This window comes from Phaenicophaeus curvirostris, chromosome 4 (assembly GCF_032191515.1).
Source record: "Phaenicophaeus curvirostris isolate KB17595 chromosome 4, BPBGC_Pcur_1.0, whole genome shotgun sequence".
NCBI classification, from domain to species: Eukaryota; Metazoa; Chordata; class Aves; order Cuculiformes; family Cuculidae; genus Phaenicophaeus; species Phaenicophaeus curvirostris.
The window spans coordinates 52,875,551-52,896,608 of NC_091395.1; the positions used below are offsets into that span (position 1 = coordinate 52,875,551).

General features: G+C 40.3%; 1 protein-coding gene across 1 annotated transcript in view; it reads left to right on the plus strand.

The window, feature by feature from the left end:
- The window catches only part of BEND4 (BEN domain containing 4), a 30,763-nt gene extending 10,018 nt beyond the window's left edge, over positions 1-20,745 (plus strand). Inside the window, exons 3-6 of the mRNA XM_069856123.1 lie at positions 11,546-11,637; positions 15,626-15,866; positions 18,830-20,138; positions 20,183-20,745. Of these exons, the coding sequence (XP_069712224.1) occupies positions 11,546-11,637; positions 15,626-15,866; positions 18,830-19,047 (551 nt within the window). The 3' untranslated portion in view covers positions 19,048-20,138; positions 20,183-20,745. The remainder of the gene's footprint in view (positions 1-11,545; positions 11,638-15,625; positions 15,867-18,829; positions 20,139-20,182) is intronic.
- Positions 20,746-21,058: the final 313 nt, after the last annotated feature.

The following is a 21,058-nucleotide window of genomic DNA, read 5'->3' on the forward strand; positions in this document are numbered from 1 at the left end:
TAATTATATTGGTTTTCTTGTGTGCTTTGGTCTATGTCGGTACCAGAAAATCCCATAAGGAATATTTTTCAGTGTAGAGAAAACCTAGACTTTAGAGTACTTCCCCCAACCCCCCAAAGTCTGCAGTCACCATAACTCATGCACTCTCACTGGATTCAGTAGTGGTTCATACATCATGTGGAAACACTAACAAGAAGAGTCATGCAGTCTTCAACTCCAGTTTAGTCGTAGCTTAAGGTGTGTAAGACCAAAAATGATCATTAAGATCTATAAACTATCCTACAGTTTTCATTCAGTCACCTATATTGAACCCAGTAATCTTTTTTACTTTGACTAAAGCATAATTTGACTCAAGTAATACCTCAGAAGACCTGCAGCCCTGAATTGCAGACTCTGGTGAGTGTTTGCTGTACCTGACACTTCACTCTAGTGGAGTGTTGCATTGCTGAAAATGTGTGCCAAATTCCCTGCCTGACTGTCTGAAATCAGCTTGCAGCCACTGACCTTTATGTTTTGCTCCACTAAATGAAGTGCTGTATAGGACTAGGTGCTTTTTCTGGATGACAGTACTTAAGAGATTGAAAGCTGACTTTATTTCAGTTTTAGGTAAACTAAGTAAACAGAGCTGTTTAAGACTCCCAAAATAAGTGGAATCCTTTTCGTAGTTCTTGTCTCCCCTGTACTCATTTCTTTAGAATTTGGGCTCTGGAAATAAGTGCAGTATGTCCTGTCTGCTTGAGTAAAGGTCAATAGATGTGCATACATTGGTTTTGACTTTGTTCATTTACTAAGCAATGTAGATTGTTTTGTCTGTCCTGTTTTCCCCCTCTTTGCCAGTTCAACGATTTCTGTGTCATCCAGATTTTTTTTGATTGTTTTTAAATTAACTTTGTGGTCCCAGTTAGAAATGTTGAATGGTATTGAGACTATCCGTCCTTGTTGAGTCCTGCTGGAAACACATTTATTCATTATGAGACCTCAAAGACAGGTAGTTGAGATGTTGGTTCTTAATCCATGTATGCTGTAGCCTACTCGTGTTCCTGCTTTTGCAATCAGATAACTCATGGTAGTAAGTTAAATGCCCTTCAGGAGACTAGGTATATTACATTTGTTCAACTCAGCTTTCAAGTGAACCCATAATCTTATCCAAGAACAACAATCAGGTTAGTCTGACAAGATCTACTTTCCATAAAACCATTTTGAGTGGCATTATATTCATACTCTTTAGCTCTTAGTCAGTCAGTTGAATCCTGTTGTAATTGCCTGGATTAATGCTGGGCTAAACAACCAGTATTTACCTTGGGTTATCACAGTTACCCTTCATCTCATTCTAAAAGAGATAAACATAGTCCTTCGCCACCCAGGAGTGATGACACACATTGTTAGTGGCATATCAAAAGAAGCAGACAGACACAAAATAAATGTGTAAGGACGTATGACTTCATCAGCCAACATAAAATCATCATCAAATGCATCTGCTGCTCTCTGGGTGGCATATACAGATAAGTCTAAAGCAACCCAGGTGTGTGGGGAAATATTAAGAGTGACAGAAGGTGCCCTCGGATTTCACTGTATTGGTAGGACAGAGGTGTGAGCTCCACAGGTAGTCCCACAGCCACCACCGAGCAAGTGTGATCAGAAATCAGCTGCATGCAACAGCTGATTGGTTTTGTGTCTAGTGCTGCTTTTGCTGTGATGTGCTTCTGATAAACCAAAGAAACCATCAGAAATTTCTGTGGGACTTGAAATGCCCAACTCTGTATGAAAACAGGTGCGATGCCCGTTCTCTGAGCACGTTTTTTTTTGCGCTGGTCAAAATGTTATGTGCATCAGGAGGGTGCCAGAAAGCCCTCTGCAGAAGGTTTCAGTGGTTTTTGCCACCATCTACCTCATCTGAGTCATCTCGGTGCACAAACTTTCTTCCCTGCTTGTTCATGCGTCTCAGGCAAGGCATCCAACAGGCTAGGTAAGGTGATTAGTGCAGGGGAAAAGCGGCTGTGGAAGCAGCTAGATGGGCATGAAGGCTGTCATCAGGCTGCTGAAAGAGCAGCATTTTTTTGTTGTAGTGGTTTTCCCACTCATCCTTGAGGGAGCTGGGCTGGAGCTGCTCGGTGAGTCTGGCAGGGGACACTGCGAATGTTGGGAGACGAGCACCGTGCCCTCACCACAGGTGCTGAGGCTCCTGCTAGCAACCCTGTCAACAGAAGATAAAAGCACCAACCCTTCCCTTCTGCTTTATAACCATCTATGAATCGCTTTATCCTTCTCCTGAAATACTTTGCATTTATTTTTTCTTTACTTTCCATATGCAAAAGCCCTTTTAAAATCCATGAGAGTTCGAGGTCTAAAAATAGTTACCACTGTACATCTCTGCTTCTAGCTCTGTAAAGCACCATTTGAATGGCACACAAAGAGATTACCAGGAAGAAGAGTGTTTTCTCAGCAGACACAAATTTTAACAAATATTACACAAAACGTATCCTCCTGTAGCTATTGGACACAGAAAATAAGATTTTCCAGTTTTCAGGACTCTGCTTTCTTGTTGTAGAAGACCTCCAGTCCTGAAGGATCTCTTTGCCCATAGCCTAGCATCCATCATTCTTTGGTAGATCACCACTGCAGAAAAGAGATTACATGGGTGAAATATTGCGTGTGTTTTGGTTGTTTGGTTTTTTCCTCAAAAAAAATACCCATTTAATTTGATTAAAACAATACTAAATTTGTGTGAAATTTTAAGTTATGGAATAAATGAAGTAAAATTCCTGTGTCAGTGCTTTGATTTTGGAGCAATGTGGCATGTGGCAAGTTGTACAGTTTTCCTCAAAAAGTCTTTTTAGGTAAGAACATTGACTGAACATTTTCAGTTTTCAGTCCAACTGAAAAACAGAGAAACAGTTTGTTCGGTGTATTATTTTTTCTTGGTTTTAAAAGTACTTAAAGATTAGATAATTCCTGGAAGGAGTTTGGCAAACTTGTCATTGGTCTTTAAGGTTTTGAGACCGTCAAGAACGGAGTAATCCATCTATACGAGGAGAAAAATGTTTTCCTAATCTCTTTCCTCTGTATAAAAATGACTAAAGCTGTGATACATCCCCAATAGTAAAATTAAAGACTTATTTGTGAGACTGCATATAAGACCTGGATTTAGACCCTCTAATATATAAGGATATTAAGCAGTTCTTCACTATTATCAGCAGGATTTTGCCACGGCTTTTGGTCTAAACGGGAAAACACTTTTCCAGGTGATTGAAACAAAGGCCAGGAGTCATAAGTGAGTGTTTGCATCCTGGTGCTCCGAGCTTTGCTACATGGTTTCAGGCAAACCAGCCTGAAAGTAGGGAGAAGGTATAAATAAGCGAGATGAAGCAGTGTGTGAGAAGTACAATAATTATTCTTACCTTGTTGGCCTGACAGGAGAAAAATACTGCAGCAAGCCATGCTTGAATGGGGGTAAAAAAATCCCTCAGATGCAGAAAGGTGATCACTTACAGAGATGACACTCATGGTGGGTGCAAGTAGCCAAAGCAATGTGGGATTTGCAGGTGGAGCTAGTATCTATGTAATTGAAAAAGTCAGACAAGTTTTCCAGGAGATTTTGTGTGCCCAAGGCCTGACTCTCTTTCCTGACTATATCGAATGATCTAATAAAAGATATTACTTTTCCCTACAAATGCTGTCTCCTTTATACTTTCAGAGCATTGCGTTTCCAAAGAGACACCACAGCCACAGTGTAGATAAAGCAGCCATCAAGGGTTACGATGAACACTTTTTCATGTCCCTTTTTTTTGTCTTTTTTTCCTTGATGTTCACATTTAACTGCTACTTTGGTTTCCCTTGATGTTCTGGATGTTTTGGTCTGATCTCTGGCTTCATTCTACTATTCAGCTTCAAAGCATGAAGTTACTTCAGGAAGAGAGAGCCTCAAGTGCAGTTGCCCACTCTTTGGCATGAGAATCCCTGTGAATTTGTTAGCATCACTTTGCCTGCATCATGGGGGTGCTGGTGTAGTTTGCTAAACTAGCCTGAGTACAAAAATTGCTGAACCACATCACTGCAGCAGACCAGAGTTTTATTAATCTGTTTTCTCTATATGTAAGGGTAAAAACCCATGAGAATTGGGGGGGTTGGGGGAAGGGGGGCAGGTTTCTTAGCCTACCTTGAGGTAGAAAGAGCTGGTTCAGCCTGGCAAGGCTGAACTCCTCAGTCTCAGCTGTGGCTTGTGTTTTGCAGGTCATAGAATTGTTTGGTAGGAAAAGGCCTTTGAGATAATTGAGTCCAACCATACCTGTCCACTACTAAACCTGTACCTGACCACCTCATCTACTCATCTTTTAAATACCTCCAGGGATGGTGATTCAGCTGCTTCCTGGGCAGACAGTTCCAGTGCCTTATAATGCTTTCAGCGAAGTTTTTCCTGATATCCAATCTGAAACTCCCCTTGAGGCCATTTCTTCTTGTCCTCTCACTAATTACTTGGGAGAAGAGACCAACACCCATCTTACTACAACCTCCTTCTAGGTAGTTGTAGACCGTGATAAGGTCTCCCCTCAGCCTCCTTTTCTTTAGGCTAAAGAGCCCCAGTTCCCTCAGTGGCCTGTGTCTCATAAGGCTTGTTCTCCAGCCCCTTCGCCGGCTCTGTTGCCCTTCTCTGGACACGCTCCAGCGCCTCAATAACTTTCTTGTAGTGAGAGGCCCAAAACTGACTACTCCCCCAGGTCCTTCTCTGCCAGGCAGCTTGCCAGGTCAGCATTTGGCATTTCAGTGACACAAGCTGCTGTCCACACTCACGAGGGTCTCCTTGGTTTCCCTGTTATTATCAACAGTACAAACATGCAGAGTGGTTGACAGGGGTTTTCCCTGTCTTGAAGACTTCATGGTTGAAGGGAAGACAGGAAGAGGTACTTCTTGTAGAGGTAGCAGGAGGAAAGTGAGGGAGCACAGACAAAAGGAGCATGTAGCAGCATTGCTTAAATGAGAGATATACAGCTGTCTTGTTTTCTCTCTTTCTTTCTGTTGTTTAGGCAGAGATGTACATCCCAGGGGCACATGGAAGGGGCACATTCTGCTTTCTGGAAGAAATATTTTTGCAAAAGAAAATTAAATACAACAGCTTTTCAGATGCAGATTAGCAGAAGTAAAATAGGTTTCCACTCTACCTGGAAAACATAACTGAGAGAGATTTTAAAAGTGGCAGGATATTTGCATTAATTTTTAGTACCTTCCCTGCTTTTGGCAAGCACGTAGGTTGGTTTAGGCAAGCTTTAACACTCTTCTGTGAGTAATGTCGAGTCTTCTTATTTCTGCTGGATGCTCTCACTACGAACGGGTGCTGGTTTTATTTTACCATCCAGTTACAAATACCTGTATTTGTAGGGTCTTGAGTACCAAGATCAGTTCCTCTTTACTAACTCCTATCTCTTCCTGCCCCTCGCTCTTTTTCCAGCTCGCCGCACCCCAACAAGTTGTATTCACAGCCCATCCATGCAGCTTTTGCTCGCTTTCAGTTGACTATTGAAATAAATGACTGTGTGAGCTAAAATAATCCAAGCCATGTTATACTGCACACTTGTCCAAATCTCAGGCAGAGAAGGCATCTCCATTAATGTTATAAGAAATTCACACCACCATCTAGTTCGTCAGCAGGTTCCCTATCATTTGTTAGATCTTTTTGACAGTCGAGCATCAATTTAGAAATGCCCTGCAATGAACTTGGAGTGAAGCAGCACTCAAGGTCATGTGAAGGAGGATGTGTTGCCGTGCTGAGCCAGCCCTAACTAACAGCTGCCGATCTGAGCAGGGTGGATGTAGCTGTACACCCTTCCCAATCCTCCTCCTCACTGGCAAGTAAAGAAGTAAATGGTCTTGAGTGCTAAGGGATTAGTCTTTTGCTAAAGCACCAAGAGGAATACTAGCCAGCGCTGGCTGCAGAGCACAAAATCTCATTAATGAGAAGAATAACCGGATTCCTTACTGTGTCCTTACTGGGGCTGAGGCCACTGCAGGGAGACAGAGAGCCAAGCCAGGGATGAGCCATCCCTTCCCATTAGGGCTGTCTGATGCCACAGGAAAGGTTGGAGATATACCTTGCTTACACTGGAGATATGTCTTATTTACAGCAAGCCTGAGTATCTTTTGGTAGTGCTGTGCTTTTGCAATATAAACAGCCCAGGAGTGTGTTACACTGGAGGCCACATTTGAGGGAGGATAAATGTGAGCCCTCATTTTGACAGATAGCAATACAAGTGATTGTAGTCCAATAACATTTATAATAAGCAAAAATCCAGCACAAACCAATAATAAATATGTTCTTGGCACTTCATAAAAAGTTGGAAACAATTATTAGAGCCAAAGGTTAAATAAAAAGGGGGGGGGGGAAGTGGGTGATAGTTAGGAAACATTAGAATCATGCTGTTGAAGGCCCCAAAAGTCTATCTAGGAGGAAAATTTTCATGCTGGTTGCAAAATCAGCCAGCATAGAGGGAAAGTGAAGAGCGGTTGGAAACATAACAAATGGAGTAGAGAGGAAGTTGATGGTGGGTAAAAAGCAGAGGTTAGGATCAGTGGAAAATTAATAATTAAAATTGTACCTGGAGCACTCTGTAGGGGAAAAACCCTTTCCCTGGCAAACTAAATGAAAAATATGGAGACCTAATAACTATCGGACCAATATCAGACAGAAATAGTGGGTTTTGTCAATAATATGGAACTGCTCATTGAGCGTTTCTGTTCTGGTATTTGTGAAGAATAAAATGAAACAGCCACACCAATATGATGATGGTAAGCAGGTAGAAATATTTTCCATTTCCACCACAACTCTGGGTATTCAACAATGGCTTCATGTGGAACTGCAACCTCAGCTGTCTGCCACAACTCCTTCCCAAATGCTGGGGCAACTGAAAAGCTTTTTAGTCGTCATTGGCCTTTTAGAAATGATAAAGAGATGCTGATTCAGGCCCAGGTTGTAAGAGAGTGGTGTGAGAGTAGAGTCAGAAGTCCCTCTTTCAGAGACTGGTGTCACCAGGAGAGCCACAGCACAGGCCACTGAGAGCAGTAGCTGCTTGAGCACACCAGCTTTTCATCCCTAAGTGCACATCAACTTATTACAAAAAGCATTAGGCAGCTGCTGCCAAAGCGTGATGTTTTGAAAATCACGACACTTGGACAACTCACTTGAGCTAACATAAAAATGAAGTGGACAAAAAAGAACTCTGACACTTATTTTCTTTATGTTTTGGAATATCTGGGCTGCTTCAGAGGCTGAAAGATGCAAATACTCTATGATTTTAATTTTTTTTTAAAAGAACATGAGATGTCCTGGATGACTGTAGGCTTGTTGGCCTGATACTGAGCCCAGACAAACTAATTACACAGTTGATGCTGACTTCAATTAATAGAGTACTAAAAGAGAATAATGGAGTTAGTACCAGGCAACATCTTTCCAAATTATGATTTTGAGGAGATGAAAAGTTTGGTTGATGAGGGCGTTGCAGTTATTCAGGATGTTACAGAACACTAGATTACAAAAAGTGATTTTAAAAATGCAAATTTTTGCATTCAGGAAATTTGTATTTTTATTGAGGAAATTGCCATGATGCAGTTGAATTTCTGGAGGGATTCTTGGTGAAACTGTTCACAGCCCATGTTTTTAATACTTTCGTCAGTGAAAGAAAGCGTACAATCATTGCTTACAGATAGCAATGAGCGAGGAAAACAAGAAGCACAGAAAACATCGCTCTGCTTGGTTTCAGCCCCTGGGAAATGGACACTGAGAAAGGGTTTTGGAAGACATGGTGGCTTTTTGGCCAAGTATTGATACGCAGCATGGTGAAAAGGGCTGGGTTGGTCTTTGGATGTACAGATGCATAAATAGATGTAGGGATTCTGCTTTTAGTGTAAGCCCAGCATCTTGGGAAGGTCAGTGTTGAGCTCAGCAAAGAGAAGACATAGAAATTACTTCACTACTGACTATAAGTACATAACAAGTAACAGACATTTTCCATCACTTTTCCAAAGATCTATAAAACCCAGTCAAAGGAAACCAGGATACAGACTTGAAATACAGTGTATGTTTCTGAAGGTGAAATGGCACCCACTGTAATAACTAAACAAGGGTAGAAGCTGAATTACTGGGAGACAAAGACTCAAGTTGTGCTGTGTTTTGCCCACTGACGCTGTCTAGTTCAAAGATCACTTAGTCCGGAGAGTTGCTGTGCTCTGTGGCAGGTCAGACTGAGAGATGGCAGCCTGGCTTTTGCTCTTGACACAGTTGGTGGCCACCACACTGTTCAACTGTTTGTTAGAAATTAGGATACTCTACAGAGAAAGCTGTGAGAAGTTATGCCAAAAAAGCACTTGTTACAGCATACAGATGCCTAGAATAACAATGAAATCTTATGACTTGGATCAATAAACAGCAAAGACCTGCCACATCTTATGCGTGTTCTGCTTAGTTGCTGCTTAGCATCTTAGTGAGACCATCCTTCCCCAGCATGCGAAGTCCCCTGTAGCACCTCCTCCCTACCTTTTATCTCCTACAAAGATCTCGCTCTTCTTTTCACTCACTGCAGTCCAGGTTACTTTGCCACTTCCAATGTCTTTTCTGAGTCACTGGCCCTTTCAGAAAGTAAAGTACATGGAAACATCTTCCTGGGCAGGAAAAATTGCCAGGATGGGCAGAAAATGGGCAGGAAAATTACTACCTTCCCCACAGGCTTTCTACTAAATCATAACAATGAAGTGTTATTTTGACATTAGCATCTTTACCATTGGTTAGAGTAGGCACAGGTCACTGTTGGTGATGTTGGCGACAGTGGATAGGTACATAAGCATGCGGAAAATCAGCTCTTAGGGTTATGATCTTGTTAGCTTTATAGAGAAAGAATCGAAGAAATACAAAATAAATAAGCTAGTAGAGTTAAATTATTTTTGTACTCACAGTTGGGAGCCACAGGCTCTTACAAAGTTATGTGTGTTGCAGTATTTGAAGGAAACATTCTCTCTTACTTCTTGGCAAAGGGAATATTTGCAGAGCCACGAGAGGGACACAGAAACAAGACCGAAGCTCTCACTCTCAGTTTCATGCTGCCCTCTTCGTTACTTACGTTAGGCTTTGATTAATCCAGCAGCCCAAGAAAGTTGGCTTTGCAAATTGCATCTGGTGTTCGAAAGGCTGAGGTTATTTGTACCAATAGCAAACAGTATAATGCATGATGGCTTTAAAGTCAAAAGCATTGACTCCTCCAGTCTGTAAAATGATAAAAAAATCATACAGTTTTGTGCTTGAAACTGCTTTTCTGAAGACAGATGTATTTATAAGCTTCAAACAGCTCTTAGTACCTTCATATTTCTTACCAGTGATGAGAAAGCATTTTATCAGCTCATCATGGCCCAATTGCCTGTCACAGCCCCTTCCATCATTGCTGTCACCTCGCAGGAGGTCCAGGATCTCACGGGAGATGCTGGTTATCCATGGTAACTTCCACCCATGTGGGAGTATTTGCTGACCATGTCACAGAGTTTCTGATGCTTCCCTAGGACAGGAAGTCTTCGTGATCTTTTTGCCTCTTTCTTGGACACCTGCTTAATCAGAGAGTAACCTGTGCAGGGGTGTTCCTAATTTCATCTTCATTTTGGAGATGCCAGACAGCAAATATGCACAGAGTGTAAGAAAGGAGTCTCAAAACACTACCTTACCCTTTAGTCCATCCACATCGGAAATGAAAATAATCTCTTATTTTTCCCAATTATGCTTTCCTCTATATAAACATTGCGGGGGGGGGAACAAATCCTTTTTTCCCCCCCATATATTCATACTACTGTACTAAGACATTACTTGTAGTTAGTACATTTTTCTCCTTTATTCCATGTAAGGACTTGTATTGAACTTTTTCATTGCTGCTAGATGCGCAGCTGTCATTACAGGAAGGCCACAGAACATGTTGGTGGGACTATTAAGTTTGACTGCCCTTCCTGACTTTATCAGAATTGAAACATTTTCTAAAACCATCTGGTGACACTTAAAAGTAGAGGTTTTTCCTACAGAAAGAAAGAGCATCCAGGCTCTCCTGCTCTCATACTTCAGCAGTACCTCTGCATAGCTGCTACGCTACCAAAACACTGCCCTGGTTTAGCAATAAGCAATGAAGCCATTGGAGAAATTAAACAGGTACAAGCTGCTTGAAATGCTTACATTTGCCTAACTAATAAGCTCCTGTGACGAAATGTGATGTATCTATGAAACAAGAGTAAATACACAGATGGCTTATCTTTTTGGAGGAGTTGGAATGTGGTGAAATGACATAGGAATTTATTATCCATACCAGGCATTTTGTAAGACTTCCATATGTGGGCTACTAGATGTAACACTGGTTAGCCCTTAGTAAAGTGTCTTTTTTGCACAGAGTAAAAATGTTGTGCACCATCTGCCTAAAGAGGGCTGTGGTTACTGCACAGTGTGAATGCCCAGGAAAGGTTGCAAAATACCTGTAAAGCCTACCTTGAGACATTCCTGGTTACCTCAGTGCTTGCTTTCAGATTGCCAGATTAAGACAAAGCCCAAAACACCACATTTTTCCAGGTGTAAAGACTGAATGCCAAGAAATAATAAAAAAATAAAATTAAAAAAAATTAAATATTTTTCTGGATTTTTAGCTGAAGCTAAGGTTATCTCTAAATATATTACAAAAACAACCCATATGAAATGTGGGACTGATAAGACACCTTAAAAATTATGTTTACTTAGTCTTGCACAAGGCAGTCATAATGTTGGGTTAATATCTGTTTAATTCTCTTGTGGTGTTTCAGGCTCAGGAGAAAAGCACTGTATCTCAAAAATACTCCAGAGTTAATCAGGGATGTGGCAGCATCTGCTTAAGAGAGACCCATAATTGAATCATCCCTAATTAACCTATCACCTCACCAGAAGGGAATAGGATGTTTGTACCACTACTGAAATGGATGAGAGCAATGGAATGGAAAGGTGGGAGGATGAGGGAAAGAGAAATAAAGCACTTCGCTTAACACCTAGTTTTATAACAAAATTGGGAGGAGGAAGGGAAAAGAAATTAAAGTATATGAATCATTAAATGTATTCAGTGTAGTTAATCAGACCATAGATTCAAAAATATTTGAGCATATTTACATGCTAATCAGCGCTTTATTTAGGTCTGAGAAATGCATTATCCTTTGTATGGTTTGGACTGTTTGCAGTATTTACAGATTTTTTTTTAATTATCATTACTGGTGACCTAATTTGTATTTGTAATAATTATAATTTCAAACTAGTAAAAAAAAGCCTTTGAAAGCTAGCAGGCAGAAAATAAAAGCAATGTCAGAGATCTCAACGTAGGATATATAACATCCGTTGTATATTTATTTATTTATTGAGTGAAATGACTGCACAAATGAAATTGAGAAGTCTTTCCTATTTGAAATAAAGCTCACAGATGTACAAAACAGATCCTGAGGAACATTGCTTGATTTAATATTGTTGTTCTCTTTCGTGCTAGATAGCTAATATACAGTAATTTTAATTTGTTTCATGCAGTGCCCTGCCAGACTGTTTTAGATTATTTGAAGACTGTACTTCAGCATCACAACCAGCTTATGGTACCACAGCCAACAGACCATCCGACTGAGGTAGTATACAGTGAAGCCAAGCTGCATCTCCTTATTTTTGACAATTCATTGTAAATATGTAGGCAAATAAATCAGTAGGTGCTGGAGGAATATATTTAGTAATCAAAATATGTAAAATCTATTATTAAACTGTAATTCTTAGGTACAGTAATCCCTCAAATGGAGGAGGCTCATTACTAACATAATTTAGTATGACTTTACTGAGCAGTGCATATCTCCCTCCATCACTATCAGCTGCGCTTGCCCTGCTTTGGGTAATTTTTTTCTCACTTTTCCTCAGAAACATAACTTTTGTGGGCAGAATTGAGGCTAAGGCTAGCCTGGTGAAAACTATAGCTGGGTGATTGACAGTAGCCACCGTGGTGGTTGCTGGTGCATAGGGGCTGCAGCCCATGCATGGAGGGTACCAACATGTCACGTATGTAGACACAGGCACGCATGTTTATGCATTTAGTATAGTTCTCATACAGCCCTGAGATGGTTAACACTAAAATATACATTTCCATCATTTTACAAACAGACCCAAATATAGACTTCTGCAAGTCCTTGGACTGCTTTTGCTTTTCATAAAGCTTCCATATAAAATGTTGAGTGTTGACAATTTTATACTTGATACAGAGTTTGGGGATATTTGTAATTATGTTCTGTTTAAAATTGCAGCAGTGAGAAAGCAGAAAATGTTGTCCTCCCCTCCTCTAGAAGGCGTGTAGATGTGTAAATGTATGATTTATCTATCAGCTCTAGTGTAGCCCATGCTAATTTTGCTCCAATGCATTTCTATCCAGGCTTGTAAAAAAATACCTCAAATTAAGTGATTGTGTTGAGACTTTTCTAGCTTAGACTGTCTGTATTTAAGGCTCTTGCTATGTGTATTTTCATGTAGTGTTGGGTATACGTGTCACTACCCAGATTCATGCAAACAAAACCGGAAGAGGGAAGGCTTAGGTCTTGTCTGACCACCCTTTGCAAATGAATTATATGTAGTGCAAGCCTCAAGTAGTCCAATTTACCATAGTTTCAGTGAAGAAGCTTTGCAGCAGTTCAGGATGGGCATCACTGCTCTTCCATTCAGTTATCCTGTGCAAACTGATATATACATGTATTTATATATATCCTTACCTGTTATCGCTCAAATGTATTCCAAGGATTCATCTTCCTTTTTTCATACTCTTTTGCTTAAATGAAATTTTCAAGCACTATGAAAAAATGAGGCTGTGCTGTAACATCCCATATGGAATAGTTTGTCATGATGTGACAGAATTTTTTATTCAATTAAACACATAGATGCTAATATTTTATTCATAAGCTTAATCATGTACAAGAACAAGCATGAACACATTTGTACTTTGGTTCTTCCTTCAGGATCTGCTTTTTTTCATTTCTGGAAGGTTTTCTGTTTGTTTTAGTTTAATGACTGCTGGACACATCAAACTTCATCATCTATTACATCTATTTATTTATCTTTTGCCCAGCAGTGTTTTACTTTCAGAGGAAATAATGAAGGTGTATATGTAGCAAGAACCCAGTAATTGTTTAACAGAGTGGCATTACACTGTCTCATGCTTTTGGAAAAGAATGAGAGAAAATATACTACATTTCAGGATGAATAAGAGAGAAGTATAATAAAATTGGGGCTGAGGAAATTATGCAAAATTTGTTGCCTTCTGCTCAGTTAATAGTAGTGCGAGCTCTCTTGAAATTTAGATGTTGGGCCTTTCTGCACCCTATTTCCATTAGGGCAATGCATTTAAACACAGAGGGAGGTTTTAGGATAGCTGGCTACTCAGCAAAGCCACTCATGAGCAAGCCTGGAGACTTACCCTGTGTCGTTTCTGGCTTGCATTGCATTGCTGTTGCCTGCCAGGGCTGCAAAGGCAAGGGGATGCCTACAGAGGTAGCTGCAGCTTGTACCTTGCACTGGTATCAATAAGAAAGGTTCTTGATTCACTACAGACTTTTTTTAAAGAAAGGGGAAAGCAGGTTTCAGGCATCTAAGGTAGGAAAATAATTAGCTTTATGTAAAAGCAATGCTGAACTAGTTGATGAAAAAAAATAGTTCCAACGTGGAGATCAGGTGGTCCTGTGCCAAGGAAATATTTGTCAGCATCCACTGAAATGAAGCGGTCACAATTGCTTCAGCATCATACACCTAAGAGCTTTTTGTGTTCTCTCCCTGCTCTTCCTCTTTCTCCAGCCTCTTTGCTGTGTTGGCAGAGGACGAGGAGCTGAGCTGGATGGAGGGTAATACTCTTTCCACAGAAAAGCTCCTCAGCTGTACTATTGGCTTCCCAGAGGCACCTGTATCTGGCAAAAATTAAAACAGCTTCTTGCATCGTGAGGGGAGGGGAGGAATTAACCCTGGCCCCTTCGCAGTGGTGGGAGCAGACAAGTGAAGTACAGAGAGAAAGTCTCAGATTATAGAGTTGGACTGGAGGTGAAGAGTCTTTCCTTGGGGGATTACAAACTTAGATTTACAAGCTAAAGGGCTGAGATGTTTTGGAGAAAGGTTAAGGGCCCATTAGACAGATAAAGCCCATCTCCTCCTCTGCATTATATTTTGGCTTCCTTTGCAGAGTTTTGGATTTGCTTATAGCTGCCTTTGCCAGCAGTTTGCAGCAAGCCAGAGAGGTTTCCCCGAGGCAAAGAAGTAGCAGGCAGTTACACAGGCTCAGCTGCCAGTCATGCTTACCTCCCTGGGAGGTGGTGGTACCCTAAATCATATGACATCAAATCTCCAAGGACCTCCTCATCACTGTCTTCACTAAATTCAACCTTCCACATATTTATCACACTTGCAAAAAAATTAAAAGCATGGACCTGAGCAAAACTTCAAAGATCCTCCCAAGCTGTTTCCCAGGATGCTATAATAAATATATGAAAGGAAGCAAGAGTGGACCTTAAAATAGGTTTCAGATATCAAATATCTAGAACAGAGGATGAAAACTTTGCAAAAGTTGCCTACAAGTGCAGCAAACAGGTGATTGCCTCTGTTGAGCATCAGACTCGTTTTCCTCATTCACTGTGAACTCCTGTCAAAGCTGGGGGCTATGCAAAGATTTTACTAAATAGGGCCTCAGATTTATGTCTTTTAATTAAGTGATGTAACTGTAAAAGTCACATGAGTCTTCAGGAGGGTGTGGGTTAGGAATTGGGGGTTTTGTGTATTTCATTTATTTCAAGTATATTAACTACATTCTTATGCTAATTGGGTAATCCTGAACAATAGCATTTTATGGACAACAAGAGTTAAATACAGTTTAAGTACAATTGACTAAAGAAGTTTTATAAATGTGTGGGGATTTACAGGAATCCCCATAATTAATCCCATAATATTATTTTAATGTTGGAATATTGAAGCACAGAAATTATGAAGATTAAAGCAAAATTTCTCTCTAGCTGACATGGTGGCATTTCTGTAAAGCTATAATTTAAGTTAATATGATACTCATTAATAATAACGAAGCTTTTAGTTTTCATAGTTCCTTTATTTATTTTCTTTATATTTTTCACAGTAACATAACTGCTGTCAAGTTTCAGGTGTGTTCTACAGAAGTAATAAATTTATTCTAAAAACAAACCAAAAGAGTCACCTCTGAAGTAAACTATCAGCTGCGATGAAGTGATCCATTTGATCACACTGTTCAAAGACCCTTTTGATGCATTTGAACAGATTAAGAAGAAAGGTAATATTTAAATGGTATACCCAGTCACTGGTTCTTAACTCTTTTTAACCTGCTTGTTAAAGTGGAGATTATCAATAGCCATCTCTCCAAATATATTTCTTGTACCTCACCAAATTTGAATTCTAGAAAATGGAAATGTAATTTTAAAAAGCATTCATTCTCAGTAAAAGCAATTACGTGTTCACTTCAGGATATGTTTCACTGTCAGTATCGTGGCTAGTTAAAAAGCATATTCTTTTATTGCAACTGACATCTTTACTTATTTCCTTTGTAAAATAAGCAATGGAAATATTTCATTTTTTCAGGGGAGCAAGCAGTTGCTGAACAACTACCCCGTCTACATCACTAGTAAACAGTGGGATGAGGCTGTAAATTCTTCCAAGAAAGATGGACGACGGCTCCTTCGCTATCTCATCAGATTTGTTTTCACAACCGATGAGCTTAAGTACTCATGCGGCCTTGGAAAAAGGAAAAGGTCAGTGCAGTCAGGAGAGACAGGTCCTGAAAGACGTCCTCTGGATCCAGTAAAAGTAACATGTCTCAGAGGTACTGCATCTTTTCGCTCAGTGTCCACCATATGTGATCTCATTTCACCACATTGGCTCTGGCTCAGTAGAAGCATTTGGCTGTTGCAGAATTAGAAGGGGTTTCACAGACAGGTGACAAGCAGCCAGAAACCCTCCACTTTCTTTTTTTTTTATACATACATATATACATATGTATGTATGTATTATATATGTGCTTTTTTTTTTGAATGGGAAGAAAACAGGGCTGCTTGTTTATGAGAGGAGACAAATACGAGGGCACGTGACACCGATATACTTGAAACAAGAAGAAAGAAAAATCACACAATCATGATTACTGTTGTAATAAACTAACAGAACATTCTTTAGCACATCAAAATTAACCAAATGAATATTTGTAGCCTAATGTGTTATAAGCATATTGCACTCAAATCCACAATGCATCATTGGAGTTAAAAGCTAACCAAGTTTCAGAACAGGTTTGAACATTTTGTAGGGGCAAGAACATCTAGCAGTTAAGTAGATACAAAGTGTACACAAATGTTTTGTCAAGGATTTCACTACTTTTTTTGGAGTACTTGTGCAGCTTTGACTGAAAAAATTAGGCAATGACTCACCCCTCCTTTTTTGCCTGAAAAGGAGGGGGAGTTTTGCAAGCATGTCACCATGTCAGAGAGTGAGGACATTGGACAATACAGAGAAAGGATCCAGATTGAGAAGAATGATCTGTTGTGGCAGTTCATACTTTGGTTTCCTAAAATTGTTTGGAAGGCCTGGTATTGGGTTTTATAACAAAACATACAAAATGGGACTTTTTAAAGCTCAGTTAGAAACAAGTCTGTAGCATCAGCATCTGCATTTTATAAATGCATACACTTATCATTTCTTCAATTAACTCATAGTTAACTTCATAATAGCTTGTCAGCACATACACAAAATTTTGGTTTCTTACAACTTCAAGAATTTTTTACTAATAAATGCAGTGTATAAAGCTCTGTTTGGGTCAGTGATCCAACAGGAGTCCAAAGTAGTTATATACATCAGGCAGAGTATCTTCCTATCTAGGCTAGAGGAATCCAACGAGGCCAGGTAAATTAGACTTGTAGCTGGGGGTACTTTGATATAATCAGGTAATGAACTCAGGTTTTACAGCTAACTTAGGCAAAGAGGCTCTTTTTTTTTAACTATAAAGGGACCTATTAACCTGCTATATGATACTTTACTGGACCTTATACACTGTGCTGCACAGAGGTCTGGAGTGAGATTCAGGTGCCTAGAAGTTCTCCAAACTGAAGGCTGAATACATGTTCATTAACTATTTACTAAATTACTTTAAATTTCAGTTAATAATTTATGCACAAGCAGGGTGTTAATACCCTTTTCTGATCCTTTCTTTTCCCTGCCATCTATCAAGACTAACAGTAAATCCACCTATAGATGGGCTTTTGTTTGTGGTCACTCTCCTTTCTGGGGTCCTGGACATACGGAACACGTGAAGTGCTCCTTCTCAGCACGTTCAGTTATGCCTTCTCACTTCAGCAAGGAACACAAACAGCTTCTCTCTCTGCACTCGGAGTAGTTTAAACATCTATAAACATTTTTAATGTATTCCTAGAACTGACTGATGTCTGGAACCAGCTTTAAAGCAGCCTGGCATGCTTAAGTTATAGCATTACTCCTTTATGTGGTAACCATTTCTCTGAGGAAAACGCCAGGCTACAGAGACTTGCGTGAACATAACTACGTAGGAATTACTGCTGCCTGTGTGGATTTCCAGGGAAATGAAAAACCAAGATAGCAATCACTTCTGCAGACACATCACTAGAGGAGATATGTAAAAAACACGTCCTAATTGTCCAACAGATGAGATACATTGCAGGCGCAGGAACTTACGTGAAAGCACAGCATTCCCTGGTCTCAAGATATGGTGTCAGTAATGGAGTTACCTGACGCCACTTATTGTGCTGTTGGCTTGTCAAGAGTAGAAAATAGAATTTTAAAATATCCTGGGGCACACAATACTGCATGAGGGAATAACTAATGTTACAGAATAAATAAAGCACAGTTACTGGATGAGGTACAGTGTATCCAATATATCTAATAAGGTGCCCTCACATTTAAAATCGTGTTTGGATGTTTCTAAGTCCAAATACACCTATTTGAGCTATGTCTAGCATTTATAACTCCAGAATTGGTAAGACACCTTCTGCAAGTTTAGCATATTGCATGTCAAAGAATTGGAAAAATAAATTATAAAAAATGTAATCATCACATATAAATAACTGTATGTGGAAGCAGCAGCTACTTAAATAGCCAAATTACATGCAGTACAATTCATTTTCTCTGGCATTGAAAACTATTGCAAGGCTTCTCGAATTAGCCTTCTCATCTCGTTTAGCTATTTCTAAGGCCAATTTAGTCTCTGAAAAATAGGTGTCAGATTCAGGAAGATGGAAAGAGCAGGACTTAAATGAAAAATATTCCAAACAGAAAGGCGCATCAAACTGAAATAATGGGAGTGACATTTCCAAGCAGGTTGTGGGCTACCGCAGCCTGCAGATGATGAAGCAGCCAGCAGAGGGAGATCATAAAGAGCCGTGAGAGGGATCACCTTAAGGTATAAGCACATAGCAGGAATCAAAGGAAATGCATCTTGATTCATGTTAACTTTCACATGCGTAGCACATGCTGAACCACAGCCATCACTTCAAAGTAGTTCTTTTTATTTCTTCAAGAAGGGATTTTGTCTCCATGTCACATGCATTGCATAATTAGTTCAGGTATAAGTACATACACTGCATGTGGAGAAACACACTTGTACAGAAATAAAATAGGTCCAAGTGGCATTATCATGGCATCCCCCATAAGATTTTACTTCTGCTTAAGTAGAGCAGTAATGCCCCCTTCTCATGAACTTTTGATGCCAGGGCAATAACAGATGCTGCGAAGACAAGTTTTTTTTTTCCCTTGCATGTTTTTCTGCAGAGTTCATTAGGATGCATTGTACTTCCAACCCAGACTGGTGGATGCCATCCGAAGAGCAAATAAACAAGGTATTCAGTGATGCAGTAGGACATGCTCGTCAAGGGCGTGCAGTGGGGACTTTCCTTCACAATGGGAACTCATATTACGAAGGGACTGACCATCCAGGATCACAGGACGAAGTCTTCAATAGAGGTATGCAAGATGGATCTGGAGATTGATGGCAGTGAGAAGAACCTCATACAACAGTAGCAACCACTTAATTTAGGAGAGACTATTTGTTAAACATACTTATCCTGCTGTCATTTAAGAGTCCAAAGCACATTTGAACACATCCTGCATACATTTCAGCTTCCTTATCCTACCATGTCCCAGTTAACAGAAAGAAACCCATTTCAAGACCTGCTCTATGGGACTTCCCAGTCCCTGTTATTTGCAAATCCTTCATAGCACTCTTAAAGGGAAATTGCAGTTCATTTCATCTAGTTCTAGAGGAAAGGTCATTTAAAAACTGCAAAAACGTCAAACGGCACAGCAGCTACTAGCTTGTTTCCCTATTGTAACAAGCCCAGGTCTGGACCCAGGACAGCTGGGTATGGTTTGCTTTCCCTGAATAGTAGATTTAAGAACAAGTCTGCACAGTTATAACAAAAAAAAAGAAGTGGTCTCCCATTTCCTTGCAGAAAATAACATAATTATAAATGCTACCTTAGAATAGTGGACAAGATGGCAAATTCATGGACTTCCTTTAGCCAGCTCTGCCAGGAAATTAAGCTTCCCAGGTAAAACCGCAGGGCTCATCAACAGCAGAATCCTTCAAAGACCCAGAACAATAACAAGCATTTCTAATAGATAAAAATTGTTTTGTATATCAGATAGACACTGTATTTATCTAGATTTATAGGGGATTAGAGTTGATCATGACAGTTTTCGTTAAAACAGATTGCTAAAAACAAATTGTCCTTTTGCAGATTTTGCTTTGTCTACTCCTATTCTGCAGCCACATTAAGTAGCATCAGAGGCTTTAAATTGCCTTTTCTTGGTTTTGCTTTCATTTGTTTTGTATCCATTCCTTGAAATAGATGAGGCAATGTGCTGGTCTTAACAACCAGTGGTGCATTCAGGGAGGGGTTGGGTAAGAAGAGCCTAGTTTAACCTTCTATTGTAAGTACTCAGGGGGTCCAGACTAATGAAGAACTGCAAAAAAGATCTGTGCTAAAGGAGAAACCAATTCACAGCTGTATACAACACTGGAAGTAGATGCCAACTTTAAAGAAAAAAAATCAGTGCACTGAAAACCTTTAATTTTAAGGTTCAGTGACAGGTTTAAATTAAGGTTTAATTTTTAAGGTTCAGTGACAATGAGTTCATTGTCACTCCAAATTGATGCACTCCAAAAATACGCAATGCCAAAGAAATGATACCCTTTCCTTTCTGTGTCAGGGTGTTTCCATCTCCAGTTGCTCAGGCCAGTGCTGGCATCCTTCACAGCCTGAACCAGCTCTCCTTGAGGCAACATTTGCTCACTGGCAGGTACAGGGTACCCGTTTTTGGAAAGAAAGTTCACTCTGCTTTTGACCATCCTCAGTGCTACCTCATCAGCGTGGACTCTCCTGAACACGTATCTCATACTCCCCAGCTTTCCTAACCACCTTCTGCAAGCCACAAGAGAAGCTACTAATTGCTCCTTTTACCCTTCTCCTCTCCTTCTTGGCCTTCTCCCTGTGTGCTGGGCAGGGTAGGTGACATCCAGCCCCTTTCTCAAAGATCAGGAATGGCCCTCTGGGGTGAAGCGCTTCTCTAGGTCCAGCTTGACCGTGGATGGAGGACTGAGGCAGTCTCTCAAAGGTCAGCTTGCCCACATCATAGTTTCTTCCCACCATCTGCCTCCTCTTGGCCTGTGGCTGTGATTGGTCTCTCACAGCCTGTGGGGCGTCTCACAATACTGTGCGCTGCTGTAGACAGGACCTCACACAGCCAGGATATGCTTTAGGCCCTTAAGTGTCCAATACCTCTTGATTAATTTTATTTTTGGTGATTTTTAAGACGGGGTTGAAAGGCGCTCACTTGCCCCAGAATAACTCAATTATGAGCAGTTTATTCACACTGGACCTCGCCAGGCCAAGGGGTTTGGGAGCACATCCCTCACTAAAGGCAGGAGTTGGCTTGCTGTGAAGGGTCAACAGTGCGTGACGTTCTCTGGAGGAGAAACTCGGTGTATAAAAATATCAC